The sequence below is a fragment of the Peromyscus californicus genome, unplaced genomic scaffold (assembly GCF_007827085.1).
Source record: "Peromyscus californicus insignis strain IS unplaced genomic scaffold, ASM782708v3 Scaffold_6__1_contigs__length_162567912, whole genome shotgun sequence".
In the NCBI taxonomy this organism is placed as follows: domain Eukaryota; kingdom Metazoa; phylum Chordata; class Mammalia; order Rodentia; family Cricetidae; genus Peromyscus; species Peromyscus californicus.
The window spans coordinates 112,490,832-112,516,603 of NW_026294584.1; the positions used below are offsets into that span (position 1 = coordinate 112,490,832).

Genomic DNA, 25,772 nt, shown 5'->3' on the forward strand with positions numbered 1-25,772 from the left:
TCTACATGCTGATCCGCTGGCTCCTTAGGATCAGGCTGTGAAGAGCTATGGTCTCAGGCCTCCTTCACAGGTGAGGGAGCAAGTTCAGAATGATAAGGAGGTACGCTGTGGCTCAGAGTCACCCTCCTGCCAATGGTGAAGCTGGGATTCACGGTTACATAAGCCAAACCCCGCTCCACCCACCTCCCCCATGTCATGACTGAAGCCAAAGTATGCTCCGTTTTTTCCAGGGAGTGAAAATCCATCTTGGCTGGTGTCCACCCAGGAATTACTGACTTCAGGAGAAAATCCTACTTTTCTAAGGTAGGAATTATTACATGCTCTTTGCAAATTTAGTTATGCCATATGAAGCCAATTAAATGTGTTTTCCTGACAAAAATACTTTGATTTATTAATGAATCTACATTGTAATCTGCCCCCATGAGATAGCCTTCACTTTGCCTACTTAATTATATGACATGGATGTCTCTGATTCAGTTTCTGAAAAACAGAATAGGAGCCCTCACAGTCCCCAAACCAGGGCTCCTAAACCATGTTGCAGAATGGCAGATCACATCAGCTTCTAGAACAGCTTCAAACAACAGAGGGCAGATCCAGGGATGGTGGCCCTTCACAGTAATCCCAGCCCTGGAGAGACTGAGGCAGGAGCATCAATAATTCTGGGTCAGCCTGGAGAGACAGAGTCTCGAAAAACCAAAAACAAAATCAAACAAAAGCCAACAGACAGAAACAGCACACAGAGAGGTTAGATGGGTGGGTTGACAGGACAGATGGACAAAGAAAGAGAACCTAGAACTCTGTGTAGACCAGGATGACCTCAAACTCACAGTAATCTGCCCGGCCCTGCCTTCCATGCGCTGGGATTAAAGGCATGTGCCACCATAGCTGGCTGTCATACAATTCTCAGAGCCCATTTCTGAGATGATGGTATCCCCAAAGTGTCAGTCTGGAGTATAAATGTTTTATAATAGTTCATATTAAATCACACTATTATGAAACACAGGCCTTCCCAACTGGATTTTGAGAGTCTCTTCCCAATTTATTCAGCAAATATTTGAGTTCCTCCGTGGGCCAGCAATATACCAATGGACAAATAATTCAACATCTGTTTAAAAAAAAAAAAAAGGCTGGCTAGTTGCTGGGGGGTATTTTATCTTCTGCTTTATGGCCACGCCCTCTCACAGTGCTGGACTTTGGGTTTTTGTCTTTGCAAAGAGGGAACAATTACTTGTCCTTCCACCAGACAAACAGCAGTGCGGGGGGTGGGGGGGGGGGGGGGGTGGGGGGTGGAGAAGGCCCCAAGGACTGTGGTCCACAGGGCAGGTGTCAAACACGCTCCTCCTGTCGTGAGAACTCATCCCCACACTTGCGGCTGCCAGAGGGAACAGGCATCTGAACACAGCATTGAAAACAAGCACAGTGTCCATGCCAGACAAACAGACAGGGAAACCCCACAAACCCACATGAAACAGGGAAAGGTGAAGTATTTATTACAGACCTTCCCACAGTCCTTCAGAACACAGCCTTAGATTTCTTTGTTTCTTGTGGACTGGCTGGTCTTCAAACCAGCTCTGATGTTTGCTTTAGGACCTCACTTGGTAAACACCGGTGTTTAGATGGCTGGGTGTTAGGAGAACACACCCAACCATCCTGCCTGCCAGATTCGGTTGCTGCTACTGCGCCTTTCAATGACTTCTTAATCTTAAAATGAGTTGAGAACGAAGCACACGCATATGAATTCACATTTGTAAACATTCTCAAATGTCAAATGCTCAACTTGGCGGGTGCTTTGTACTATTCAGAGCTCTGGGGAGTAACCCCATGACAAGAACCACAAGTGTGCCCCTGGCAGTCATGGACTGGGTAGAAAGAAACGTGCTACGTGTTCAGTTAAGTAATGCAGACGCTAACCCCTCTCTCATTTTTGGTTTTTGTTTGTTTGTGACTGGGTGTCGTGTAACCCAGGATGGCCTTGAAATCACTATGTAGACTAGTAGGGTGACCCTGAAGCCTTGATCCTCTGGCCTCCACCTTCCAAGTGCTAGTATTACAGGAGTGAGCCACCATGCCTGATTTTAAGTGCTCTTTATTTTTCTTTCTCCCTCCCTCCCTCCCTCCCTCCTTTCTTTCCTACTTTCAGTCTGTGTGTGTGTGTGTGTGTGTGTGTGTGTGTGTGTGTGTGTGTGTGTGTATGCAGTTGAACACGTCGTGGCACATGTCACGGTGCATGTGTGGAGGTCAAAGGACAATCACAGGTTTGGCCCTTGCCTTTTACTTTTTTTTTTTTCAGAGAGGGTCTCTGGTTCACTTATCTGACATGAGGTTCCATCTCTGCCTCCCCTGCCCCTCAGGGGTGACAATGTTACAGACATGAGCTACTGCATCTAGCTTTTCGAGGGTTCAAGGGGTCTGAACTCACGACCTCACGCTTGTGCAAAGAGTACTTTACTCAAGGTGCCAGCATCCTCGCTCTCAGTCCTTTTTCTTAAAGCACCATCAGTAAGGATAGTAACAGTCTTTCCATGAACATGAACTAAAAGAAAGCCTCCTAGCCATGAACCAACCTGTACTAAATATTCAAATATTCCCTTTTAACCCCACCCCCAGAGATAGGGCCTTACTCCGCAGCCCGTCATAAGTGCTGGCATTAAAGGCATACACTGACATACTCAAAGCCATTGACTTTTGGGAGACTCATTTTTTTCTGTTTTCCTGTCCATCCCTGAGTTGCTGTATGCTGTGATAACTCTGGGCCTTACGACAAGAAAAAGGGAAGCCAATTACAGTCAGGGCAGTTGAGCTGATGGTCAGCGTGGAGAACATTTTGGAAGATTTGGCTAAAATGAGGCTCCAAACAGTGGACTCTCTCTCTTCGTATATGCTCAACACCTGTCCGTCCTAGAGCAATCGGAAGCCTATGGCTCATTTGCATAGAGAACCATACCTAACTCCAAGAGCAGAAGGAGCCCTGTGGCTGGTTTTGTAGTTCTCCCAAATGTCTCCAAAAGATGCTCACCAGCGAGTGCCGCATCAAGAGGCATGGCAGACACACGGAGACCTCTGACCCCACCCCATCACACACTGCTAAAATTGTATTCCTGGAGCTTCACTGAATTGGATTTCAAGGTTCCCCCAGTACTGTATACACTCTGGAAAATTGAATTTAGAAACAATAGGCTCCTGTTTGGTAGTGAAATTGAAGTAAGATTGAAGGTTGAAAATGACTAATTTTATGGTTGCTACTCAGAATTGCTTTTCAGTTTGACGTGATCCTTTCGCAGGCCCATTTTGCAGTCTGATCCATTTATCTTACCGTTAAGTTACATCTATTTTGTTCACTTGGTATGTAATTACTGAGGGCCTGTTATGGATGTTTGTCTACGCGCCAGCAGCAGGGAGATGATGATGAAACTGGACCTCAAAAGTGGATTAAGAGGGCCTAGGGGTATAGCTCAGTAGTGGAGAACTTGCCTAGCATGTACCTGAGGTAAAGCCCTAGTACCACCATTACCGCCACCACCACCACCGCCACCACCACCACCACCACCGCCACCACCACTGCCACCACTAATAATAATAATAATAATAATGATAATAATAATAATAGTAATAATAATAAGTGTATTGCAGAAATGGATGAGAACAGAGGTAGAACAGCTGTCGCAGAGAAGGGGCAGCAAGGATAGAGAAAGGATGACTGAGGGATGCAGACTGGTAAGACAACTGACTTCTGCTGGGTAGCACAGGAGGGTAACTATGGCTGGGAAAAAGTAATTGACTACTTCACAGTAGCTCTTAAAGAGATTTTAAAGTGTTCTTACCACTAATTGTTTTTTTTTTTCTTTTTTTTTTGGTTTTTCGAGACAGGGTTTCTCTGTGTAGCTTTGCGCCTTTCCTGGGACTCACTTGGTAGCCCAGGCTGGCCTCGAACTCACAGAGATCCGCCTGACTCTGCCTCCCGAGTGCTGGGATTAAAGGCGTGCGCCACCACCGCCCGGCCTTACCACTAATTGTTATAGATGGTATACATGCACTAAAATGTCATACAGTCCCCCATAAACACACACGACCCAATAGGCACCGACTAAAATGCTGTAATTAAAAACCAGCAGAAGAGTTCATGTGTTGGGGAGGGGCAGATGTAAGATGAATTGCTAACTGGTCTTATTAATAATAATAAAAAAAAAACTGGCTCTAGATATTGGGGTAAATTCTGAAAGATCAGAGAGATAGAACAGGCCACAGCTAACCTCACCTGGCCAGTTCCTCAGCTGATCTTGTTTCCTCAGACTGAAAACTTCTGAGTCCTCACCCGAATGGATCTCAGCTGAACTGCTTCTAAAAGCCTCTAGTTCCTGATCCTCATGCCTTAAGAGCGCGAGTTCCTGTTTCCTCAGGCCTTATATACCTTTCTGTGTCCTGCCATATTACTTCCTGGGATTAAAGGCATGTGTCTTTCCCAAGCAAAGACATGAGATCTCAAGTCCTGGTGTGTGCCACCCTGCCTGGCTCTGTTTCCAGTGTGGCCTTGAACTCACAGAGATCCAGATGGATCCAGATGGATCTCTGTCTCCGGAATGCTAGGATTTAAGGTGTGTGCCACCACCATCTGGTCTCTATGTCTAATCTAGTGGCTATTCTGTTTTCTGACTCCTGATAAGTTTTATTAGGGTGCACAATATATTGGGGGACACAATATATCACCACAGGCGGATGCTGGAAGGAAAACATTGTCTTCTGGAGTCAGAAGCAAAGAACACTCTGGAGGAAGTGATGGTAGTGGTGGAGAGGAAAGGGGAGAAACTGCTTCCAGGTCAGGACTCTGGAGCAGAGGGGAACAGTGAGTGAAAACGTGCAAGAGGGAAAGCCAGGCAGAGAAAGGCATGCAGTGGAAGCGAGGGACTGGGAGTTAGACAAGGAGAGGGACCGTGACTAGATAATACAGACACTGAACTTCCAAGATGGCGGGCTTCTTCCTCAACCTCCTGACCTGAGACAAAAGCCTGGTAGCTTAAAGCAAAGGCCTGGCTGGCTTTTTCTCTGGCCAGTAAGGCCCCCTGGTAATGGACCAACTTTCCATACTCAAGACTGGTTCAGGATATGTTTATGGCAAACTTGTGGATCTATCAGATACCCCATCTTTGTTCAAGCTGGCCAGCCCTAAATTACAGAAGAACTCCCCTCAAAGTCCCTTAAAACCAACAGCCCTTGTGGAGAGACTGGATTTGAGGCTCACTGGCTTTGTAGAGGCCTTTCCTGTGTGCCTTGCTGTGTGTGTGTGTGTCTACTCACCTCTAACAGAAGCCTTTCTACACCAGCTGATTCTGTCTCCTATATTTGAGATTTTTCCATGCTGCAACCCTGCTCAAGACTTTTCCCACTTTTTAATTCTTTAACTGACAGAGAAAATGAACCCAATCCAGACCTTTACATGGTAACAGAGGACAGGTAGAGATAGGAAAATAAACAAGACAGTAAGTAGATAACCATGTCAAAAGTGGTGTGGTCTAGCCTAGTGTGTCTCACAGAAGACCGCAGAGTGTGGCAGGAAGCTGCAGGTGATGAATGAGGGCATGCATAGCCCGTTAAGGGGCTTAGTATGCCACAGTAGAGCCACTGTCTTTCATCTGAGGGCTTGCTCTCTGGGGTTTCAGTGATCACAGGCAATCACAATCTGAAGAACTTAAATGCAGAATTGTAAAAATAATTCATAGTTTTAATGAGATGCAGAAGGAAATCTCATATGGTTTGCCTGGGGCCTGAACTACCCTTTGTCTAAGTGTGTCCATATTGTATATGCTACCCCACATATAAGTCACTTAGTTGTCATTTTAGCTCTCAGGGGCTTTCACACAGACCACACCCACATGACTTTTACTACAACATATTTTATAGCTGTATTATATTATGATTAATTACTGTTGTTGATCTCATACTAGGCCTGATTTATAAACTTTGTAGGTATGTACATATAAGCAAAACCAGTACATGTAAATGTTGGCTCAGCTTCAGATACTCACTGGGAGGGAAAGAAGGGACCACTCCAGTAACAACAGCAACAATACACACAGCAAGGCAGTGTCTATGCAAGATACTTCTATATGTTTCACATATATTCTAACTTATCCATCAGGGAAGAAATGTTACTATCCCCTCTCTATGGCCAATGACAGAGGCTTAAAATGTAAATGGCTTGGCCAGATTAGTGCCAAGGCCATGTTGCTGAAGCCGGGTTGTCTGAGTCTAGGGTTCAAACTCTACCAGCCCACCACACAGCTCTTCCACAACTAATATATTTGGCAACAGGGATAAAGCAACGGCAGTTGTAGTTTTGCGGTGGATCTTTGGCTTTTCTGGATCATTCAGATAGAAATCTCAACTTTCATTGTGTTTGGCTAGAAAGAAGGGTGAGTAAATGTTTTTGGATGGAAAGCAGTCAGCAAAATCTTTGTATTCTCTTGATACCCATGAACACATTTCATGGGTATCCTGAGTTTGTATCTATCTTCCTGATTTAAGCCTAAGTCCAGGGCTGGGAGAATGACTCATTTGGTAAAGCGCTTACCATTCAAGCACGAGGACCCGAGGCTGGAGCCTTGGCACACATAAAAGGAGAAGAGGAGAAAGCTGGATGTAGTAATGCAAGCCTATAAATCTGGAGCTGAGGAGGTGGAGACAGGAGGATCTTTGTGGCTCAGTGACCAGCCAGTCTAAATTCAGTGAAAGACACTCCCCTCACCCCCAAAAGGCAGTGAGTGATTGAGGGATATTCTTGACTTAACCTCTGGCCTCTGCACACACACGGGTACACAAGCACATGCATACACATGTACCTACACAGGAACACACACACACACACACACACACACACACACACACACACACACACACACACACACATTCTAACCTGTTTAAATAGCTAGAAAAGCCAGTTGGGATTGTAAAATTAAGTACAGGAAATGTGTTGATTATAATGTGAAAACCGAAGCTTTCCCCCCAAATCTCTCCCAGCATTAATAAAGGTGCATACGATGCTACACATCTTCTATTTCCTATGATGCATTTTTATATAGGTAAGTAAACAGTTCAGTTAAGTCTAACCACACTGTACTCACTATTCTGTAGTTTTTAATTTATTCATTTAAAGTCTAGCAACATTTACATTTATTTCCATGTGAGTTAAGGAGAGCTCAAATATTCTTGTCTGTATAGTTAACACCCTATCATGTGGGTGGCTTGCTATTTGTTTAACTAAGTCATGTTGGAATACATTTATGCAATTTCTAGTCTCTTACTATTAGAAACAGTAATTGTAAGAAATTTTTATTTATTTAAAAAAATTTATGGTGAAACTGGGCATGGTTTCACACTATTGTCATCCTAACACTGGGGAGACTGAGGCAGGAAGAGCAGAAGTCGAAGGCCAGCCTGGGCTACACAGTGAGACCTTATCTCAAAAACCAAGTAAATAAAGCATCTTTTTGAGAAGGATTTTGTTTGGTTGGTTTGGTTTTGTTGTTGTTGTTTTTCGAGACAGGGTCTCTCTCTATATAATCTTGGCTGTTCTGGAACTTGCTCTGTAGACCAGGCTGGCCTCGAACTCAGAGATTTGTCTGTCTCTGCCTTCTGAATATAGGGATTAAAAGGCTTGCGCCACCATGCTCAGCTTACTTTGTTTTTCAATAAAGCCTGCTGTTGCATAGACCCAGTCAGCCCTAGAAAGATGGATCCCTCATCTTACTGCAAGTGGCCAGATGACTTTCCATAAACAGCCAGGCTCTTAAGAGAGCTTAGAGGCCTCCAGATTCACACGCTTCAATGCAAATGGCATTGAGATTCTGGGGACATTGTGCAACACACTATCACCCTGAGTATGATGAAAGTGAGTCTGGGATGCCAGGGCCAGGCTTCTCAAGTCTGCGAATGAAAAAGCATGCCATATGAAGTCTGGGTCAAGAAATGGGGTAAGAGGAAAGACAAAAATAAACAGTGCTGCCTGTCCTTGCAGGAACTCATTTATTTAATAGGGTTACTAATGTTTGGCTTACCTGCATTTGCACATTTATTTAAAGTACAGAGAGGTGAGTAGTTATTAGGGAAGCAAGGGGTGTGCAGTGCTATCCAGGAGGCCTGACCAGCTGGGCCACTGTGTCCTCTATGTTGACAGACTATCTCGTCCTACTATGGGACAGGAGGGACTGACTGGCATGGCGCCTAGCTCAGTGTCTCTTACTGACTTCAAAGATGCTTCATTCAAAGGAAAAAAATATGGGGGTAGGGCCCAGTGGTGAGGACAGGGGACACATGAGAACAACAAATAATGACACACATGTATGAAAATGCCACCATGAAGCCAGCACTTCGTATGTCAATTAAAAATAAATTTAAAAAACACCCTGAAAACAGTAACAACAAATAACCGGAACACACCTAGGTTTTATCTGTGGCATTCTCATGAAAATGGTATAACACGGAGTGTCTTTAAATTTGTTTTTACTACATTTATTTATTGCGTGCCTTGTATGTGTGGGAGCATGTAGGCATCTGACAGGAGTCTCTTCTTTCACCATGTGGGTCCAGGGGACAGAACTGATGTCCTCAGGTTTGGCAGCAGGTGCCCTTATCCCGCCAGCCATCTCCCAAGTCCCAGTGTCTCTTTTGAGAAAGGGTCTCAACATGCTGGTGAGATTGGCTGCCATTACTTGTGATCCTCCTGCCTCTACCTCCAAGTGCCAGGATCACAGCTGTGTGCCACCAAGGTCAACACTCAGTCTTAAACTCATATTGGCCTGAAAAACTTTTGTGTTGGGAATCTGACCCCACGTTCTTAGGTACGCCGTGGAAGTATTCTACCACTGATCTACCTCCCAAGCCCTTATGAAACAGTTTAAAAACTAGTGTATCTGTGGAATGTGTGCCAGGGCCCATGTGAGAGGCCAGAGGGTAACTGCAGATTCAGTCCTTTCGTTCCACCTTTATGTGGGTTCCAGGGACTGAACTCAGGTCATCGGGTTTGTGCAGCAATCACTTTTATCTGCTGGTCCTTCTCACTGCCCCCAGATAGGGTTTTGCCTTTTATTTTTTTTTTAGCTGTTTATTTGAAGTACAATGTGTGTGTGTGTGTGTGTGTGTTAATTACAACCATCCTAATTCTATATTGCAGAACTAAGAAAAATGTCTTGAATGTCTTTTTTACATTATCCAAGGAAAAAGTAACAAGCACTATCTGGGGATCACAGACATGTCCAGTTTCTGCAAGATCCCTGGAACTGGAAGGAAATGCTATGTCTTAAAGACATGCACATGAACAAAGCCCACTGAAGACAGTGTTTTTTTTGTTTTTTTGTTTTTTTTTTTAGGCTGCAAGAAGTAATAGCTCTGGGAATGATAAGGTAATGTTCATCAGAGGCCCTAGTCCTTAATTGAGCACAATAATTGTTTTACTAGAAAGAAAACTGAAAAATAAATAATATGGTTTCTGGAGCCAGTCTCCCTAGGTCTGATCTTTCAGCTTTCACCCAGATATCTGACTTTCAGTTTTTTATTAAAAGACCATCTAAGATTAGAACAACAACTAACAATCCTATCCTCTGAGGAGGCTTAAACTACACACACACACACACACACACACACACACACACACACACACACACACACACATAGATGGATGGACAGGTAGGTAGATAGACAGACAGACAAATAAGTAGATAGATATGTACATGCATTACATACATACATAGAAAAGGTTTATTTTGGCTCATGGTTTTGGAGGTCTCAAGCCACAAATGGTTGAACCACTGAAGGCTGCACAGTGCAGGAAAACAGTGTGACAGACCACAACCAACCACTTCTTGGCCAGGAAGCAAAGTAAGAGAGGAGGTTTCTGGGGTGTTGTATCCCAATCAGTAATGTGCCTCCAATGATCTAAGAGCTTCCCATTAGATGCCACACTTAAAGTTTCCACTACTTCTCAATTATGGCACCCTGGGGACAAAGCTTTAACGCCTGGGTGTCCAGGAGCCATTCAACAACATGAACTGTAGCAAATCTCTGTTCTCTTGATTCTTCGGATGGAAGCCACTGTTGTATCTGCTCACTACCAGAGAACAACCCATGGGCTTGCTTGTTCTTGTTTTCTGTTTTTGTTGTTTCCTCACAAGATCATTGATTTACAGAGGGAGAAGGTACGAGGCTCAGTGGATACTTACCATGATTTCATGCACACGAAAAGAGAGAAGAGAGAAGACAGCCAATGTTATCATAATTGCCAAACCTGGGTTCAGCTCACTGATTATCATAAAGGGGTGCTTGAGATAAGTTCTGGCTGATCGCTGTATTTCAGACGTGGTCAAGAAAGCATACAGGCATCATAATCCGGGGAGGACATCCAGTCCTGTTTCCTTTGGTTTCTCCGTGTGGACCACAGCTGGCACACTGGCAACTCCCACAGTTCCTCCATGTAGGGTTCAGCATTTCCACACCGTCCCCAGCTGGCACAGGCAGCTGTTTTCAAAGGTGAGGTGTGCCAGCTGTGCTCTCACTGGGGAAGCTGAACAGGTTCAAGGGATCCCACTGGAATGATGACACCGAGAGGGGCCGGCCTCTGCTTGGATTGGCTGGTCAGTGAGGGCAGTTTCTCACTGCCTTGGAGGCTGTGTTCAATGCAAGGGCTAACGTACTTCTGAAAGATCTTTTCAGAGGAGAGAACTTTGTCACTAAGTCCTGCCCATGAAAGCCATCCTGTATATAATATAGAGAGGTATCTTATGGACCTCCCTGGGCTAAGAACATCGGCATCTACAAAGTTTGGAATTAAGTGTGACTCTCATGAGGCAGGTAATTCTCCATCAAAAGGCAGGATATGGGGTGGTGAGATGGTTCATCAGGTAAAGGCGCTTGCCATGCAAACCTTACCACCTGAGTTCAATCCCTGGAACCCACAGTAGAAGGAGAGAAGCAACTCCTAAAGTTGTCCTCTGATTTCCACACATACACTGTTGGCACACCCACCACACCCTCCGACACCTACCCTCCCCCCACATACACATACATTAATATTAAATGAAACAAAGAAGTGGATGTGGAGCAGCTAAATGCAGAGATTCTGTCTTCTTACTGCTCAGCCACTAACTATGTGACACTGTGTACACTATGTAACTTCCATACCTCGGTATCCCCTCAAATAATCTGGGAACAGTAAGAGATCTTACCTAATGGGGCAGCGTGAGAACTAGAAAAATGAATACAGACAGAAAGTGCAGACTGAATCACACCTGTTTTCTGCTTAGTGGCTGCTACGATGTGCTCTACTCTGTAAGCAGTGGAGACAATACCCCGGAGACCTAAATTACTAAAGACAGTTTGATTTCCCAAGAACAGTGATTGAACACAGTGATTGAAACAAACCTGTGATAAGCAAAAGACACTTTTAAGGCCTGCCATGGGCCTAACTCTAAGGACTCTTTTCTCCCTTACTAGTCCCATGACATTAAAGTCTGGTCTGTGTCTCCTGTATTCAACTGCTCCTTCATGAGCTCCTGTAGAAATCAAATTCAATGCCATGCTCTGAGCACTGAACATTCTGAGCACCGAAGGGGCCCTTCGCTCATTTCTCTCCTTCCCATCAGGAAGGGAATGAACTCCATACATCTTAATTGCTGATTTTTAAGTCAAGGTCTCACTCTATCCCAAGCTGACCTGGAACTCACTCTGTAGCCCAGACTCAGCCTGCACCAACCCACATTGATCCTTCTACCCAGTACCTCAGTCTCTCAAGTGCTGGGATTATAGGTGTGAGCCACCATATCTACTCTAAGGAGTTCACTCATTCTTAAAGTGAAATCTCAAAGCAACCCCACTGAGTAAACCTGAGGAACAGATTTAAAAGGGCCATTCCTAGACTCCTGTGTCTATCCTGGACTCATTTAATGCATTATACATTCTACAGATTGGACACGCGCAAAGCCCAACGGCTTTTCCACTTATGTGTGCAGAAGGTCCACTGAAAACCTTGCTCACAGAGCTGAATTTTCACTCCTTCCACATCCCCAGTCTGTGGCTGTAGAGGGGCAGGAAGGCATGAACCTACTTGTTAATAACGAGAATTTTGGGGAGCCAGGGAGATGATGGTACAGCAGATAAAAGAAATTGCAGTACGAACTTGATGACCATAGAACACATGTATAAAGCAGACATGGTGATGAGAGTCTGTAATCACAACACTCCTATGGTGAGATGGGAGACAGATGAAGAATTCCCTGGAAGTTCCAGGACCAACAACAGACTAGGCAGAAACAGTGTAGCCACGAACAACATGAGACCTCACCTCAATCAAGATGGGAAGTGAGGATTGACACTCATGTGTGCCTTTACACACGAACACATACATACACATATCATATAAACACACATAAACAAAATAAATACTTTTCTTTTTAGTGTGGAGGTGGGGCAGGGGCTGGCTTGGAACTTACTGTGTGGACCAGGTTATCCTTGACTCACAGAGCTCTGCCTGCCTCTGCCTCCCCGGTACAGGAATTAAAGGCACGAATTGCAATACCCTCCCCCCACTCCCTGTTTAATAATGAGTATTTGGTGAAAATTGGATTGAAGTAGTCACAGGTCACATGATGAGAAATGCTACCCTAACCTCACCATGCTGTCCTGAGAGTTTCCTGGGGGCAGGTTAAATACCATTTTAAACCACATAGCTAGCACAGGCCCAAGGTAGCCCTCACACTGAATCCTCAACTTAGAAAACAGGTCAAGGTCAAGGTCAAAGCGTACTATGATTTGCATATTTTCCCACACTGCAAACAGAGGCACACCATCACCTGCGTTATTTAATGGAACGGCCACACAGGAAGTGGGGCTTTGTCAAAACCACTACCGGGGTAGATTTTCTTTCTTTTTCTTTCCTAGGGGAAAAAGATTTAATTTTCCTTGATGTTAAAATTGGAATTTAAAATACCAGAAGAAAAATTAGGAAGACTTCTGGGTTTCTCTAGAGATAAACAGCCATAAACCAATATAGCGCCCATAGGCTCCAAATAAATGCCTGCCAGGAACATGCTCTCCCATATTCTCAGGTCCAGCCACGGCTGAGTTTGGTTTGCACACCAATGCTTCAAGAATTTTCTTTCTTCTGAGTAGGCTGGCACACACTTGTAAACCTACCACTTGGGAGGCTGAGGCAGGATTATAAATTGGAGGCCAGCTGGGCTACATAATTAGACCTTGTCTCAAATAAACAATCAATAGTTCTCATCGCCTTTTGTTTTTAGAGAGGGTCTCAGGTATCCTAAATTACTCTCAAACTCACTATATAGCTGAGCATGACCTTGAGATTCCGATCCTCCTGACTCCACCTCTCTAGTGTGGCAATTACATTTCTGTTCTCCCAGACCTGGTTTCTGCAGTGCAGGGTATTGAACCCAGGGCCCTGTGCATGCTAGGTAAGCACTCAATCAACTGAGCTACTTATACTAAGCCCACAACCAGTTTTCTATAAGATGACAACTGATCTTTAATTGACACCTAAAATATTAGGGAAAATTCCAAGGGGAGTTGATAAAAAAAATTAGACTGGACATGAAATGTTCTCTCTATAAAACTATTATCATTTATCTTTTTTTAATAGGAACTTTAGTGCTGGTAGTAGTGGTGCATGCCTTTATTCCCTGCAGAGGCAGGTAAATCTCTGTGAATTAAAGGCTAGCCTGGTTTACATAGTAAATTCCAGGTTAGTCAGGGCTATATAGTAAGACCTTGTCTCAATAAGAAGAAGGAGGAGGAGGGGGGGGAAGGGGAAGAGGAAGGCTCTTTGGCAATTGTACATACGTATATAATGTATCTAGATCATATCCACCCTCAACTACCCCTTTCTTTCTTTTTTTTTTTTTTTTTTTTTTTTTTTTTGGTTTTTTGAGACAGGGTTTCTCTGTGTAGCTTTGGAGCCTGTACTGGATCTCACTCTGTAGCCCAGGCTGGCCTCGAACTCACAGAGATCTGCCTGCCTCTGCCTCCCGAGTGCTGGGATTAAAGGCGTGTGCCACCACCACCCGGCAACTACCCCTTTCATTTCCCTGGACATTCTTCAACACATCTCTCTCCCATCTTCAAACCCTTTTCCTTTTTTTTCTGAAACCCACAAAGTCCAATCAGTGCTGCCTACCAGGGCTGTTGACTGAGGCCTCCCCTTACTTAAGTGACCACAGCTGCAGTAGTTCATGAGCGCCAAGGCCAAGTCCAAAAGGCAGCATTTTCCAGCTCTCCTCATCCTCCAGCTCCTGCATTCCCTCTGCCCCTCTTCTGTGGTGTTCCCAGAGCTTCTTGTAGTTGATACAGATGTCCCATTTAGAGTTGAGCACCAATAGTCATTTAATCTCAGCACTTTGATCAGTTAACTATGTGACTCAGCAATTAATGTCTGCCTACTACTCAAAGAAGCTGCTTCAAAGAAGGTGAGAGCAGAATTAATCTATCTCATTCATCCTTTCCTGATGACTATAATTAAAGTCGAATACAGCACAGCTAAGTGTTATCAATAATCCCTATAAAGTGTAAATTATGGTAAATGTAAATGCCTAGATACTGTCATGTATTTTTTTCCCCCTTTGGAAAACTCTATGTTTTTGTTTATATCTTTTCTGAGATAGAGTTTCATGTAGCCCAGGCCGGCCTTGAACTCAGTATGGATCAGAGACTGGTCTTGAACTCTTGAGCCTCCTGCATCCATGCCCCAAGTACTATGGTAACAGGCATGTACCACCACATCTGGCCACCTTTGCTATTTCTTGAGTGCTTAGGAAGTAAGAAATGTTGACCATCGACTCTTCATATTTACCTAATGAACAGTTATGCCCAAGGTGTGCTCAATTGTGCACATGTGAATATGCTTTGCGGTAAACAAAAATGAAAAATCTTTATCTCTTCTCCAGACTCTCCTTGATACTCAAAGTCAGAAATGAGGTATTTCTTTCAACACAGCTAAAGGTCACCAATGGCATATTCACAATGCATATGGGCAATGATATTTACAAAACCACTGGAAGCTACCCAGCATTTCAAATGACTTATTACTGAAGCTGAATCTGATGCATATAAACCGACTTTTATATCAGCATGCAGAGCTCCAGCTACTGTATTAAATCTTACAGTCATATTTCTTATAATGAACTATGTCAACAGTGTGGCTTTGTATTTGCAAATCAGAACTCTCTCTGCTGGCTCATTCTCTCCTCTGTGGAAGGGAAAAATAACAAGAGAAGGGAAGCTCTCTGGCAAAGATGAAGAATTGTATGGGGGTGGTAAGAGTGACTGAGCACATCCTGTCCTACACACTGTGGAGGGAAGCCTATTCACTCTTAGATCCAGCTGTGAGCCCCAACTCACAAGAGCTGTCAAAACTACTGACTCAGTTTTGCCAATAAATAAATCCACCTACACATGATCCACAGCTAAGGCTATGTGTTCATAAAACTTATTTATTCTACAGCCGTGGTTCAGTTGATAGTCCTTATGTCAAATGTCCTTAAACAATCAGACAGACACTTTAAGAAATTACTTAAAACTGGACGGACAGACAGTTGTTCTGTTCTGTGAACATTCACTTGATTCTGTAACTTCTCTTTTGACTGGCATGGGCTTGCATACTAATTACACAGAAAATATTCACTTTAAATTCCTATCACTTGATTTTAAAAAAGTAGTAACTGAACAATAGCCTCACACACATACATATATAATAGGCAATATTACTTTTTAAAAAAACTATAAAAGTCTATCTGGGCATGGTGACACAGGCTTGTAATTCCAGCATTTAGGAGACTGAGGCAGGTGGATTTCTGTCAGTTTGAGATGAGTCTGGGCTATATATAGTGAGATCCTATTTCTAAAATAATAGTAAGTATTCTGACTTCTCTGAAAAGGCATAAGAAAACTCCCATTGAGACAGGAACACCTGCAACCGACAGAGGATGATGGGATGAGAGGAAAAGAGTTCTGCTTTGCATTACTCATCCAGACAAGCAGAATTTAGTAAATAAAGCAGCAAGAAAAACATCATGAGTTTAAAACTATAGGCTTTAAATTTTTCTTCTTTTTGTTTGCATTAACAACAGAGTAAACAAGCAGCGGAGAAAGCCATTTTGTTGGAGCACGGTCAGCTAGGCAGTGAAGACATCACACATCCTGTGTTCGTCTACACAGGAGGCTGACCAGTGTCATCACAGGACACTTTCTCAATTTAGTAAGTGCTGCATTTGGGTATTAGTGTTGACTCACCAGTCAACGTTTAGGGAAACCTGAACCTCAAAAGAAAGGACTATAGGCCAGGTGGTGGTGGCGCACGCCTTTAATCCCAGCACTTGGGAGGTAGAGGCAGGAGGATCTCTGTGAGTTCGAGGCCAGCCTGGTCTACAAAGTGAGTTCCAGGAAAAGCACAAAACTACATAGAGAAACCCTGTCTTGAAAAAAAAAAAAAAAAAAAAAGAAAGGGCTATAGTAAAATTTTGGTGTGGGAACATTTGAGGTTTTTCATAGTGCCAACCAAAGATTCTGCTTCGAATACTTCAGCTTCCAGCCAAGATGGAATAATGTGTCTCTTATCTGAAAAATTCCACCCCACCCCATAAGACAACAAACAAACAACCCCAAGAGTTTTCAAAATACTGAGCAGCCGGCAACACAAACAGTGAACCTTGAACAAGTGAAGTCTCACGTTGTTCTTACTGTGGAGGCCTCCAGACTATGAACACAGGGAACATAGCAGAAACCTTGAGTTGAGGAGTTGGAGTTGGAAGATGGAAGAACTAAAATGAAAAGAATTTGCAGAACAGAGTGCCAGAGGAGGGGGCGGGGCACTTGCAGAAAAGGAGAGAGGAGCCCAGTGGGTCCTGAGCAGAGGACCAACCACTCTGCATGAAGGATTACCTGAAGTTGGGAACCATGGAAGGAAATAGTGGTAGGTTCTCATATGGGATTGGAAATGATGCTTGTCGCCATGAGGAAGACTAGCAAGCCTTGAAATTCCTGGGGCACTGGGAAGCAGACCCAGTAAAGTCTGGCCTCAGCGATGGGGAATAGCTGGTTTATAGTAAGAGTTCTGCTCTGGGCCTGCCTACCAAATCCTAAAAGCAAGCCTGGAAAAAAAAAACCCAAACTGTATCCTGACAACTAAACTCCATCTGGAAACTAAAGCAAAGGGTAGTTAGGAGTAGACAAAAGCAAGTCGCATTCCAAAAGGTAAAATTAGTGACATCCAGGGTGTTGGAGAGATGACTCAGCAGTCAAGAGCACTGGCTGCTCTTGCAGAGGACCCAGGTTCAATTCCCACACCCACATTAGGCAGATCACCATATACATTTAATTACAAATAAAGTCAAAAAATTTTAAATATATGAACATTTAGCATGTAATCACATATCACCAGGCTGGCAAAATGTGGCCTGAAAATGAAATCAATTGGAGCCACCCAGAACTGGGCATAAATTAGACTAAGCAGCCAAGGATATGAAAACAGTTATTACAGTTACATTTTATTCAGTCCAAAGTTAAGTAGTCAACCGACTAACCTGTAAAACATGTTTCTAAAAATCCTTCTAACAATAAACACTGGAACACACCAGATGTGATTCATGAAGGTTAGGTTACAATAGAAGGGTGGAACTAAGGATGCAGCAACAGAAACTACGTAAGATCACAGACACACACACACACACACACACACACACACACACACACACACACGGCCCCCCACCACAACCCTGCATGCACACACAACCAAAACAAACAAGGAAACACCCAACCAAACCAAACCAAACCAAACCAAACCAAACCAAACCAAACCAAACCAAAATACCCCAAACCTAAAAGAAAACAAAGGAGCAACTTAAGCCCCAGAGTCACTTCTAATGGCCTAAAACCAGCTCCTGAGATTGTGGCCACACTGTCATATGGGGTAACGTGACTTGTGGGGTTTGAAAAAAATATTCTGGCAACAGTAAAAGTTTTCTGCATGTGCCACAACCAAAGCCTGATTGATAATCACATGCATGAGAAACCACGTGTTTCGGGAGTTGCTTATCTGTGTGGTATCACTCCACATCATCGCAGGCTCAGTTCTGCACACACAACATGCATACTTCGCCCTGTGCACACCTTACATAACAATACGCCAGCTAACAATGTCTAAAAGTGGATAACCCACGGTGAACAGCGGAATGTGGGACCTGCAGTATTTTTACTGTATGTACAAACTTGTCTCCTCTTACAGAAGAGCAATGATTTTATTACGGAGAACGAAGACTTCTAATATTTTCCTACCATGATTCCTCGGTGCGTAAGTATCAAATTAGTGTATCTTTCGATTGTATTGTATTAGAACACTTGAATTTAAAAATTACTATATGAGTTGTTAGCTTTCATAAAAAGTAGTTCAGTGGATTTCTACTTGGGGTTAGGACCAAACTTCCAATAATTTCTCAAATAGCTCTAAACACATTTCTGGCATTTGCATTTCATAGTTGCATGAAACAGTGTTCTCAGTATTGACAATTATAAAATCAAATATTAATCAACTATGAAAAATGTTCAAGATTTGTTACATCCTGCAGTGTAGTGTCTAATACTCAGCTAAGACTGAATTCTGTATGTAAAAACCAACAAACACATCCATCTCATTAATATGCAAATTCACTTTAATCTTTTAAAAAATGGTAAAATATGTGTATACCAAAGAATTGTTTTAAAATAAAATTCTATATGATTTGTTATCAATAATCTCTATACCTATTTTATACACCTAGATATCTGGAGTCACATAAAAAAGGTCACAAGGAGATTATTGGTCACCCAGCTCAGCCAAGTTGGTGAGTTCTAGGTCCTAATGAGAAACTGTGCCTCAAAATACAAGGTGAGGTTTCTGGAAAGACACCCAAGGTTGACCTCTGATCTCCATCTGCACATGCACACACATGCAATAGTACCAGCATACATATGACCAACACACACCTAAACACACACAAAGACTTTACCCCCCATACACCCCTTTCTAAATTTAATATAAACAATAAACCTAAAAAAACCAAGACACTTAAGTCATTTGACACACTAAGAAGGTATTGTTATGTAGCATGAATTGCTGAACAGTCTTAATAACAAAAAACCCAGAGCCAGATATTGGGGTGAATTCTGAAAGTTCAGAGAAGCAGAACAAGCCACAGCCAACCTTACCTTACTGACTCCTCAGCCAATTCTGTTTCCATGAATCCTCAGACTGAAAACCTTGGAGTCCTCACCCAGAAGGGATCTCAGCTGAAATGCTGCTAAAAAGGCTAAAAGCTTAAAGCCTCTAGTTTCCAGTCCTCACGCCTTATATACCTTTCTGCTTCCTACCATCACTTCCTGGGATTAAAGGCATGTGTCCTGCCCAAGCAAAGACACGAGATCTCAATTGCTGGGATTAAAGGTGTGTGCCACCATGCCTGGCTCTGTTCCTAGTGTGGCCTTGAACTGGCTGGAATGCTAGGATTAAAGGCATGTGCCACCACTGTCTGGCCTCTCTGTCTAATCTAGTGGCTGTTCTGTTCTCTGACCCCAGATAAGTTTATTAGGGTGCACAGTATATTGGGGGACACACTATGTCACCACCTTGTTATAATCACACTGCTCAAAGTGGAAACACGGAAAAGCAGCAAGAGAAAAAACGCACACCACACACTGAGCCACAGGGACTGGTGTGACAGCCGACTACCCAGCAGCGACTCAAGCAAAATCCAAATAAATCACTATCTCCATAGGAAAAAAAAAAAACTGCCAACATACAATTTTATATCCAATGAACTATCTTTCAAAACCTGAAGACAGACGGGGGATGAGGCGGGGGTGGGGCGCTGGCCCATGACTTTCATGCCAGCACTCGGGAGGCAGGGGCAGCAGATCTCTGTGAGTTGGAGGCCAGCCTGGTCTACAGAGTGAATTCCTGGACAGCCAGGGTTATAAAGAGAAACCTTGTCTCAAAAAAACCAAAACCGACCAACCAACCAAACAATCAAACAAACAACCAGTCAATCAATCAATCAAACAAACAAACAAACAAAAATCCCAAAGTCAAAGGCCAGTACTTCAGAAAGAAGCTAAGAGAACAAGCCACCAGCAGATTCTCGCACTATAGGAAATGTTACCCCGTGTGTTTCAGGTAGAAGAAAAATTAAATCAGGCAGAAAAGAATGAAGACAAACAGAAATGGAGGCTGCACTGATAAATATGTTTTATAGCATTTTCATATCTTTTGAAGGTGATCGAAAGTTCACACGAAGTAGCAATGTTCCCAGCATACAGCAGCCAAAAGGGAGGCAAGACAGAAACCACCTACATGAAGAGATCGGAGGGTCTCACATATGTGTGAGATGCACACTGTAAACTCTAAAGCAATCATGAAAATAGCCAAACAAAGATTCAGCATGAATCCAACAAAGGAGGTAAAATAAAATCATGAAACACTCAATCAAAGTCTGGGGAGACTGTGAATCCCTTGACATGCAAGTACTGATCCTCAGAACTCACAAAAAGCCGGGCACAGTCGTGTGTGTAATTCCAGAGTTTACATGCGATGGAAGGTAGAGTACCTGGACCCTGAAGGGCGAGCTAGCCTGGTGAACATGGTCTTCAACAAGGTAGAAGGTGAGGATCAGTACCCAAGGATGTCCTCTGATGTTAGCACATGTGCTATGGCAGGCATGAGCTGTCACTCACACATGTACAGATACAGGCGTCACACCACACACACACACACACACACACACACACAAATCAAAAGAAGTCAGAAAAAAGTAAAAATAATAGGAAGGTGACAGACTTACATCCACTCCTGTAATTAATCATAGTATATGTGAACAGAATAAATACACCAGTTCATGAGGGCCAGTGAGATGGCTCAGGACAGTCTTGAGTTTTATCTGTGATTCATGTAAAAATGGTAAGAACAGACTCCTCTCCTGAAAGTTGCCTTCTGACTTCCACATGTGTGCTGTGGCATGTGCAACCCTGCACCTCAACACACACATACAAATAAATAAAAGTAAGAAAAGAAAAAGAGCCTGCGCTGCATAGCAAGACTGCCTCGAAACCCAACCAGCCAACCCCCCAGGCTCGTACCCACACCATACAAAAGCGAAGCAAAGCAAAGCAAACCAAACTTTGTACAGGCAGTTCGACTTGGCTGCAACACCGACCTGGATCGTCCCCACCCCCAACCCCCCCCGAAATGCATGTTTACTGAATTTTATAAAAGCAACCTGTCCTTGATTGATAGACACAAAAGAAACAAAACCATTCCCGCTGGCCCATGCGTAAAGGGAACTGACCTGGGGAAAGAACCCTGGTGCTGAGCTGCTTCCTTGGAGCTAAGGTGGGAGAGGCTTCCTACAACCTACTGGACCCATCTTTCTGTCTTTCTCGGTCATTCCATGTGGATGGAGCCTCAGCTACCTTTGAAGCAGTGACTGAGTGGAGGTGTGGCCCACCATTCTACATGTGAAGAGGGGTTGGGGAGGGGTGAGCTGGGGAGGGGTGGGTTGGTTGGGTTTGCAGAGGGAGACTGTATTCTTTCTTTAGTTTAGATGTGAAAAGACAGGCAAGACCTTGCAGGGGGAAATACTCCATGAACACAAACAAGTGCCTTACCTTGTGTACACAGGCCTTTGCGTTCAGGAAAAACAGTTCCACCGTGTTCTTATCCTTTAGAAAGGATATGCTCTCGATGTAGAACCTGAAAGACAGTACAGGACTTTGTTTCTTCAGACTGAACTTCCTTCTCTTGGTATGATTTCGTTTCCTCAGAGACAATGTTAAGGAGTCCTATGGCTCTGCTCTTGTTTCCACGCTGCACACCACCTCAGGGCTCACACACAGATGGAACTGCCTACGGAACATGACTGTGTAGGATGGGAGACTCAACACGGGTCCACCTGCAAACACTGTGTGGCTCATTCTCTGACCCATGTGCTGGGAGCTCAGAAAGCCTCAGACATCTTCAGCACAGAGCTCAGGTAGGAGCCCAGAGCCAAATGCATCAGTGACCTACTGAGTAGGTAGGGCATATCTGAACCTCAAGGCATGTTGCTGGCCCAGTGGTTCTCAGAGTTGGGGTGAGTGGGGCCTCCAGGCCCCGTTCCTTCTTTTTCTAGGAAGAGCTAGAGTTTCCCTTGGCTGGAAGCCAAGCTCCCTAAAGCTGTTAGTGTTGGTCTTTTCTCATGTAAATCAGGGGTTTCAGGGCCTCAGTCCTCATGCCCACTCTAAGATTTTCCTTGTACAGTTTGTGAGCCTACAGAGTCGAAGTTGCCTTTTCATCCGGGGAGCTCTGACAGCTTTGAGGTGGGAAGGGAGGGAAGCTGAGTGTGTCAGCCAGTTCCCACCACCCCAGGGTGCTGAAGCTGGCCGCAGAGGATCGGGCGCTCTGTGCTGAGTCCAGACAAATCCGAGTCTCTGCATTTTCTGAGTTCTCGAAACTTGTTGTTGAATAATACACGAGAGACTCACTCTCCTAGGACAGCTCACACAGCTCGGATCCTCAAAAAGAACTTGCTCTCACATGGGTGAGAAGCAAAACACAAGAGGGCCGTGGCAGGGGGATAGTATCCTCAGGCGTGCGAAGCCATGATGGGGGTTGGGCATTCGACCCTGTTCTTCTTCATTGTTAATGAAATATGTGAGCCAGGAATGCAGCGGAAAAGAAAAGGCTGTAAAAGAATTCTTCACAGAAATGTTGTTAAGATGGTTTGGAAAATGCCACCTCTGTGTGTTGACTTGTCAAGGGAGGCTCCAGGAGGAGAGTAAATCTGGGATATTGTTACTTAAAAGGGTTTAGCTCACTGCTAAGTGAGATTAATGAAGGCTGGGGAGGCTTGGGTTTTGAGAAGTATGAAGGCAGGAAAGGTAAGGAGAGGCTTATAGGAAAACAGGCTTTTGAGTAAGAAAAATCTAGAATGTCACCTCTCTTGTTTATTACGTGTACGGTCTTGGGCAAGTTATTCATTGTGTCTTTATCAAAGTAGGGGTCATGATTGCACTTTTAATTTTGTAGAGTTGAAATTAGATATGAAGTGTAAAATGTTTTAAAAAAAATCTTACAATTGCTAAGAAAATCTCTCTCCTGTCCTCACTGAATTCCTGCAGAGCAGTGGTTCTCAAGCTTCCTAATGCTGGGACCCTTTAATACAGTTCCTCATGTCGTGGTGACCCCCAACCATAAAAAAATTATTTTCATTGCTACCTCATAACTGTAATCTGGCTACTGTTATGAATCGTAACGTAGATATTTGATATGGAGATAGTTTTAGGCGACCCCCGTCAAAGGGGTCATGACCCACAGGTTGAGAACCACTGCTGTATAACGAGAATAAAGTCATATGATTTATCTAAACTAGATCCTTGTGTATAAGATGAAGCCACTGATACTTCTCTAGGAGGGCTGGCTCTCCTGTGATTGTGAGACACATAACAAATGAGGTGCCCGGTACAATGCCTACATACAGTAGGAACCCAGTAAATTCTAGTCATTGAGGCTCAGGGAAACCTTACTTCATTAAACAGGCTTGAAGGGTGTGATAGAATTTGAACTATATCTGAAGATCAAGAGGACACAAGATTCTGCTAAGCAAAAGAATAAATCCAGGAGATACAAACGCGGTAGTTAAACAGAGCCTTCTTTGGACAGTGTGATAAACAGTTTTGGAATTTGACCTTCACCGGGACAACATTCATGATATTTTGGGTGTTCTCTCGTTGCTTTAGTTTGTTTTATCCTGATCAGAGCTCTGAGGAAGAGAGAGTGCTACCCAGCAGAGCCTTCTCATTGTATGAAAACGGGCAGAGTGGGAGAGGCCGGATAAGACGGTCTCATAGGAGGCTAAGAGAGGCAGAAAACGGAATCCACAGGAAGTGAGGAGGGGCGTGGACAGGAGAGGAAACAGCGGGAGTTGGAGAGGGTGGCCTAGTCATTGTGGTGGTGGATATCAGGGAGAGGAGCGCCAGAGGGTGGCTGCTGCTGTGAGGCTGAGATGAACAGTTCTGTCCCTAATCTCTTTCAGCCAGGTGGTGGTGCTCATTTGTTTCCTACTGTCCTTTTTTATCTGTTTGTTTTGTTTTGAAACTGGCTCTTACTGTGAATCCCCGGTTGGCATGCCACTTGCTATGTAGGCCATGCTGGCCTCGAACTCACTATAGAGATCTGCCTGCCTCTGCCTCTGGAGACTGAGAACAAAGGCTTGCTTGTACCACCACACCAGGCTCCTTTGTATTATTATTATTATTTTTAAAATCTCTGATTCTATCTATGGAGATAACCCAAGCAGGTTTCCAGTAAGAGACTGAAGGGCAGCTTCAGGATCCTGGCTGTTGACTGGGCTCCTGCTTGTGTGCTGAGGTGTGCTCAGGGTTCCCATGCCTTCTTCTATGTAACAGTCACAATCTCACCTCTGCTTTCATCCTTTCACAGACACAGCCATCGGGCTTCAGAGCTCTGCTTGCACAACAGGGTAGGTCTAACTTGGGCTCCTTTGACTCTGCCGAGAATGCTGTTAACCAGATCCTCTTTTTGGCTGTCTTTCTGAGGTGCTGAGCCAGCATTTGTAACCGGAAGCTAAGCCCTCAGTAATGGCGGCTGTCTGAGTTATGTTAATAAACACGAAGGGAAACAAGACTAGTGTAATCAGTAGTGCATTAACATGTATGGACATGTGTTTTCTCTGTGCCTTCAAAAGAGCAGAGCCAGCACCTGTAGGCAACAGCTAGCAGATGGTAGATTTTAGACTAATGTATAATGTTGGAGCTGTCCAGAAGGGGGCTGCTCTCCCAGGGCAGGGATCTCCTAGCCCAGAGTCCCCAGGTCATACCAATAGAACCCCAAGCCTGTTCTCCACCCCAAGATTCTATGTTCTATTCCTCCTTTACCTTTTAAATCACCACTCTGTATTCAATAGATATTTGCTGTCCAAAACATTCATTTTATAAATTGTTTGGAGTACAGCAATGAATACAGTTCATTCACTGTCAACAGACCATCAGTCAATCAAACTAATCATGGGTGTACATAACTTTATATAGAACTAGAAATTATTCATTTATCAAACATTGAATACCTGACTGGCACCAGACATTGAGAAAGATGATGGGGGAATCAGGGACAATAATGGCAGTATTGGTGAAGACAGTAAACCATTTATCTAAAGCCCTCTATGAGCTTTAGATAAATTTATGTGCAAGAGTTCTCCATATCATTTTATCTCCATTATCAGGTCGAAGAGAATTGGAGAAAGTAAATGCCAAATACAAATGTTCAGATCTGTCTATAGAATCGATGACTGAGGGACAACCCGTTGGGCTCAAACAGTGTTCAACTCTATCACACCACTCTCATATAAAGACCTGAAGATGAACAGGCTTTCCTTCAAAGACCATGCATCATAAAGGAAAGGCAGCATACATAGCCACAACAGAATGTGCTGGATTACTATTATGCAGGGCTATTGTCTCTCTGAACTATTTCAGTGAGTACCTCTCGTAGAATAGAATCGTACTAAAGCCATAAGTGCAATGGATTTTCACACTAACAAGTTCATAATAATTCCCTCACGCTATTTAAAATCCAATTCTCATTCAGATTTTCCCTCTGTCTCCAGCACTTTCTGTTTAAATTCCGTGTCTGAATCAATAACACTGCATCGATTGGCGGCAGGAATCACATGGGCAAAGCCAGAAGGCTGATGACTCGA

The 25,772-nt window shown here is 43.8% G+C and overlaps 1 protein-coding gene across 6 annotated transcripts in view; it reads right to left on the reverse strand.

Annotated features, from left to right (window-relative positions):
• The window catches only part of Frmd4b (FERM domain containing 4B), a 332,248-nt gene that overhangs the window by 82,334 nt on the left and 224,142 nt on the right, over positions 1–25,772 (reverse strand). For all 6 annotated transcript variants that reach the window (XM_052719520.1, XM_052719515.1, XM_052719517.1 and 3 more), the window contains one exon: positions 21,685–21,769. In XM_052719520.1, coding sequence (XP_052575480.1) covers positions 21,685–21,769 — 85 coding nt within the window. The remainder of the gene's footprint in view (positions 1–21,684; positions 21,770–25,772) is intronic.